General features: G+C 50.1%; 1 protein-coding gene across 5 annotated transcripts in view; it reads right to left on the bottom strand.

Annotated features, from left to right (window-relative positions):
- Positions 1-544: 544 nt before the first annotated feature.
- Positions 545-6,000, bottom strand: part of LOC122373167 (ionotropic receptor 25a-like) — a 68,685-nt gene continuing 63,229 nt past the window's right edge. For all 5 annotated transcript variants that reach the window (XR_006254989.1, XR_006254990.1, XR_006254991.1 and 2 more), the window contains 3 exons: positions 4,886-5,013; positions 1,756-1,936; positions 545-1,540 (listed from right to left, as the gene is read on the bottom strand). Coding sequence is in view for 2 of the 5 variants with exons in the window: in XM_043350994.1 (XP_043206929.1) it covers positions 1,486-1,540; positions 1,756-1,936; positions 4,886-5,013 (364 nt within the window). In the remaining 3 variants the exon portion in view is untranslated. The remainder of the gene's footprint in view (positions 1,541-1,755; positions 1,937-4,885; positions 5,014-6,000) is intronic.

The following is a 6,000-nucleotide window of genomic DNA, read 5'->3' as shown; positions in this document are numbered from 1 at the left end:
ATCTACCTGCAGTTGGCCCGACTTCCAGAGAGCACTTACCACCGCGCATTGACGTCAAAACCTGTAAGTAGCCACTGCTTTTTTATCGATCTGGCCTCGTCGGAACACTTTGCAAGCAGATCTGACATAAAAACAGGGGCATGTACATACAATCTGTCTGATATGCTGGCGGAAAGGCTGCTACTATATGTCGCTTATGTTGTGTACTGTTGTAATATCTCATATGACTGATGAAAGTACAATATAATAATGTTCATGTTATATCAAAAGAAAGAGTAGTCGGTATGCGTCTGTGGACATCGTCGGAAAATATTGCAAAGTATAATGTATTCAGGAAAAGGCGCACGAACAGATCCGTTGATAACCAAGTGATGTGCGAAACGCAAAGGCACATAAGCGTTGCATGATGAGTCCTAGCGTTGTGCGGTAGACCCATAACGGGAAACCATTACCCTGTACCTCATTGCGCTTACAGTCAATCGTTTGCTTGCCCACATTTCAAATCCACGTTCCAAGTTCTACCAAACAGCCATCACAGACAGAATCCGCTTAAACATTCATTTATAACAAAAATACAACTGTGATACACATATAACATTCAATTGAAGCCATGCGTAAATTCCTATCGCCGACTTCTGCGTTACATCGTGTTCACTTGTCCAGTGTAAGAACAGTAGTGTTTAATGTGCACGGTTCGTAAATACCACAGTAAACCCATTAGTCACCCGCTGCTACTGTCGGGCAGCCGACACTCGCCCGGTCTGACCACGGTCACGACATTCCTCTGGGGTCATAGGTCACGGCTGTCACCACCGACGGGTCATAGGTCACACCTGTCGCCGCCGACCGGGGGCACTGGATGCATGTTGCCGCGGGCGGGGCGTGACCCGGGTGGCGATATTGAAAATCCGTGCTCAGTACCGTGACGTGATGAGGGCGAGCGAGATCTATTCTATCGGACGTGCGATATGTTTATTGGATGCACAGATAGAACTCTATGTCGTGACCGCTTCCAGGCGATATCCGCAATATGTTACACTTAGCTACCGATCTACCTATCTTAATTATCGTCTGACATGTAATCTAAAACATATAGATGATAGGACAATCTCGTGGTCGTTGATATTTGTGCGATATTCATGCCCGGAAACCTACAAGCTGCCTAATATACATACAGATATTACCATTGCGATTACCGTAGCTAACAAAAGTAATCCAATTTCCTCTACAAATCTAACTTTAAAAATCAAGCAGCGCCCATAGGCCGCAACCAGCGCATCAAGCGCATATCTATTTCATTCAGTATACCCTAGTGACCCAAGCACCCCGTGACCCGGCGTTCTGACATCGCTGAGATGACTGAGACACCGGGCCGGCGCCATCGGTCCGGCTGACGGACTGCGGCGGATGTCTGGCGTCGCGCCGGAAGTGGCCGCCCACCGGAAGTCAACCGCTTCCGGTGCCGGCTCTGTGCAGCCCTCCGCGTTACCAGGGGTTGCCGGAGGCATTCAGTTCGTACGGCTCGTCCCCGGTTCGGCTCCTGCAAGTAATGATAAAATACGCCATGGTTGACGAGGTAAATACAAAACATTTGTTAAAAATAAATCAATAACAAAACATTTTTTAGAATGTCTCAATATTCACCATTGAAAGGAACTTAAAAAGTGCGTAAAATATTGAATAAAATGTTATCGAAAAACAGGTGACTTTCTTTGGCTGCAGCGTCGAAAATTCGTCAACACAGGCCTGGCTCACTTGTACTCGGTGTTGAAGTTGGTCTTGCTGACGGCAGGGTCCGGTCGGACGGCCAGGATTTTCGGATTCTGCGTGGGGCTGGTAGTCCGACTGGGCTTCCAGTACTTGTAGTACCAGTACTCGCCGAGGAGTGTGATACAGGCCAGGGCGATACCCACGAAAATCACAATGAACACACCACCTGCCGGGCAAGGTCAGGTCAGTTCGTGTCAGCACTCATGGAATCCATTGAAAAGGTGTGCAAATGTTCTGGTGATCTTTGTTGTAAATGTGTGATTTAATCGGTATAAATTATAAAAGTCCAAATCATAAACAAAAGGCAACAGCGCAGTCTTACAGAAATCAGAAATAAATGATAAACGTCATCCGCTGTAGCCCTTAGCTGCGTCGAGCTGATCTGACCACGTAATTTATAAACGTTATCCACTACAGCCCTCGGCTGCGCCAGGCTGATCTGACCACATAGTTTATACACGTCATCCGACACAGCCCTTGGCTGCGCCGCTGTCGATGCGACGAATAGCTGCGACGAGTCGGCTCCACATTACAATAAAGACCGTATCAGCGCTGCAGATGGCTGCTTTCCGGCGGCTCGTTTCTCGATTTGGTGCGTGTTTTCTGCGCGCAGTCGCCACAGAGCGGCGAATACGGCTGATAAAATGCAAAGTGACCAGCCTGTGGTTCGCACAAGTGGCAGACGAGTGAGAGGAAATGACGGTATCGGCAGAGCTTCAGCAAAAACGTTGAGCCACCGCGGTCCGATTCAGTTCCCCAAACCATGGGTGAGGGATATGCTTTATATCCCCTTTTACTACATAGTAAGCGTATTTCTTGAAAACGCTGAGCACTTCACGGTGAAACCGCTTGTGTCAGCTGCCGCAGCTTTTTATGAAGCTTAGCGCCCGTCTCAAGCGACCTTGGAATGGAATAAAACTGATTGTATAAGAGCGACGACTTGCTTTTGAAAGACATTTTACTCCGGTCACAATTGGCTTCTGGTTTCGAAATCAGGTTCTCAGCAGTTTCAGTCGTGGTTTCCCATCTGTGTATCTCAATGCTCTTCCAGTGGTTGGTATCTAGACCAAAAGATCATCCAGCGACCGTCATGGTCGACAACATATAGTTCATACACACCAGTCTGTCTTCAGTGACCATAAGTGACCATCGCTCAGTGACTGCCAATGACTACCACTGACTACCAGTAACTCTCAGTAGCACCAGTGACCACCAGTGACTGTCAGTGACTGCCAGTGACCACCGGGCCCCAACAGTAACCCGTCAGTGACGTCCATCCGCCCCACACCCCGTCTGGCCGGCGCGCAATAACGACCGTCCGAGCAGCTCGTTTGCGCCGTGCCCCGGCGGAAAACACTCGCCATTCATCTGCGGGTATGGCCACCGCGATCCCGACTACTCTTTCTTATGGCCGCCAAATATAGATAGATCGTGGCGTATGTCGGCGGCCGGCTGGTCCCCCGGGTGCGGCCGATAGGCCTCAGACATGACGCGACGCTGCCGGCGCTGGCCGCCGCAACAGCTGGGCTATAAGACGGAGCTGCTGAGGGCCTGTGCTTGTCCCCGCCGCTGACGCTGCTGTTTCGAGATGTGTTCGGTGCCACTTGACTCTGCCTATAATCCTACCGGTCTTGCCCAGCTACTGCTACGGATGCTATAGCTAGTACCGTTTCTAGTAACGTTCCTGTTGTTCAGTCCCTATTTGCTGCTACTGTTAATGGTCGCTGAGTGCAACCATCACTCCCTCCACCGACCGCCGCAGGGCCACCGCCAGTGGTAGGCCGATGAGTGGCGGAAGCCGCCCCGGGGACGGAGCCGACTGTGTCTGACACCGCTCTCTGTGATAGACGTACGGCCAGAAAAAGACGGCCATGATTGGGGGTAATGGTGTTTCTGGACATGAAAAAGGCCGGGAAGTGAAACACATTTTTTATGAGGGAGAAGACTATGAGCCTGGTAATGAGTTCTGTAAGAGAACACTGGAGTGTGTTTTCGATCAAACACACACACAAATGCCGCCTGCTTACAAAACAAATAATAAATCAGTATCTGAATTCTCAAAGCTGTCTTAACCCTCGCACGACCAGGCCATTTCTCATAACACGAACGACCAGGGGGGGGGGGGTTGTTACGACCCCCCTGGCGTTTCGAAACGGAAGGTCGTAGAGCTTAGCGGAAAAAACCAACGGATTGCTCTCAACGAGATCTCGCGATTGGTGGTATATTTTTTTGGTCATAGGTCAACATTTGACCTACTTATGACCGGTCAAAGGTCAAATTTTCCGAAAAAATCAAACTTTTTCAACTTTGCGCAACGATTGCGGCAAAACGGTGGGAGATATCGACTTGAAACCTTCACTATCATGTTCCTTGATCAATTCTCTATCGTTTGGTATGTATTTCGTTTCCCTAGCTCTAAAAATGGCGCGTTGGGAGCGCCGGAAGTCGGCAAGGTCACAGTCGGCGGCAGAAATTCGAAAAATCAAAAAATTAAATTTTTGAAATCTGATTGTATTTTTGGATTTGGGAGGTCCATTTGCTCCCTATAGAAGCTAATATTGCTGCATATTCCCATTAAGGTGACAAGAATTAGCAAAATAGTGGTTCGGGCGCTTTTCAAAAATAGTACCGGACGCTGTTCCTCTTGTGACGTCATAGCTCCGTGACCTGACCTGACCCGGTCAATTTTCTTGCACCACACGATAGCCAATGCTTGCCCCAACATGCATGGGAAGTTTCATCATGATCCATCAAACAATGTGGGTATCACCGGCAGAAAACCTAGGGATTCGGCGCACACGTTTGGTAACTGTCGGCCGGAGGCTGTACCTCTTATGTCGTCATAACTCCGTGACCTGACATGACCCGATCAATTTTTTTCGGCAAAAGATGCGCAAAGGTTGCCCCAGAGGGTATTGAAAATTTCAGCCCGCTACGACAAGCCGTTTAGCGTGCACTTCGAAAAAACCTCAGAGGGGGGGGGGGTTGATACAACCCCCCCTAGGCGTTCTAGGGTTAAGTCTACCTATACCTACTCCATAGCGCCAATTTACTTCCGTGCACACAACCAGAGATACACACAGACACACAGACACACATACGCACACAAACATACCGATGTTCTGGATGGAGATACCCTCCGACTGGTCGTCCTCTCGCTCGCAGTACTTGCGCGCGGGGTTCTGGTTCCACCACTTCTCCTTCAGCACCTCCAGCTTACGCTGGTTCAGCAGCTTCAGGATACTGGCAGCAGTAAAGACATCATACGGTCAGCATAGGCGGCACATACATATTTTAGGCAGATGTTGGAAGTGTGGTGCTAGTGTCAGCTATTGGTGCCAATACAATTTTATTGTCCAAGAATATGTTAGCGATCTGTTTACGTTTTGTTTATGAGACCATAAAAGCCGATTACCTTAAAAAACAAGCATCGACATACGCAAGCAGCTATATAACATTTACAAACGCCAGCACACCAGTCGCAGCCTTGCCCTCTCATCGACAGCTGAGGTCCTCCGGCCGAGACCGTGCGGTGCCGTTTTAATTCCCCGATCTGCTCCCGTTCCACGGCGGCGTAAAAACGCCCGGCCCAGATTGGCCTGTCGAATGGCGATGGTATCTGCGGGCCCGCGCTAGCACCGCCGACGGCTCCGGCGGCTACACCGGGGGCTGAGGGCTGCCCGCGGGCTGAGGGCTGACCGCGGGCCGAGAGCCGCTCGGAGGCTGAGAGAAGCTCGCGGGCTGAGGGCTGTCCGCGAGCTAAGGGCCGGGCCGTCCGTGGGCTATAAGCGCTGCCGGTGCGCAGAGGGCTGCCGACGGGCTGAGGCTGAGGTCTACGCCGCATATTTTATGTTGCCGAACCGTGCCCAGATGGCGAGGGTGCGTTGCCCGGATTCATCACAACTGCACTCACAACTGCACCGCTGAAAAGGCAAAGTGATGATGCGGCATGACTGCATGCTAAAAGTGCTGTCAAGTGCAGAGTCAACGAGCAAGTGTGTGTGTTGGTTTTTGCTGACAAGTGCTATAAGTGCACACAACGCGCATACATGCTTGCCAGCTAAGCTTCGTGGTTTGTAACGGCAGTGGTTGCAGACGTTTACAGCTAAAGATTTATTCGGAGTGACATCAATACTTTGATGGGTAACTTATAGTCCCAATGCCAGGAGGCACATCAACTAAAACATCATCATTACAAACACTTAAAACACAACAACAGCACTTCGCAGT

The sequence above is a fragment of the Amphibalanus amphitrite genome, unplaced genomic scaffold, assembly GCF_019059575.1.
Source record: "Amphibalanus amphitrite isolate SeventyFive unplaced genomic scaffold, NRLGWU_Aamphi_draft 001453F_arrow, whole genome shotgun sequence".
NCBI classification, from domain to species: domain Eukaryota; kingdom Metazoa; phylum Arthropoda; class Thecostraca; order Balanomorpha; family Balanidae; genus Amphibalanus; species Amphibalanus amphitrite.
This window is presented reverse-complemented; position numbering and strand designations above follow the sequence as displayed.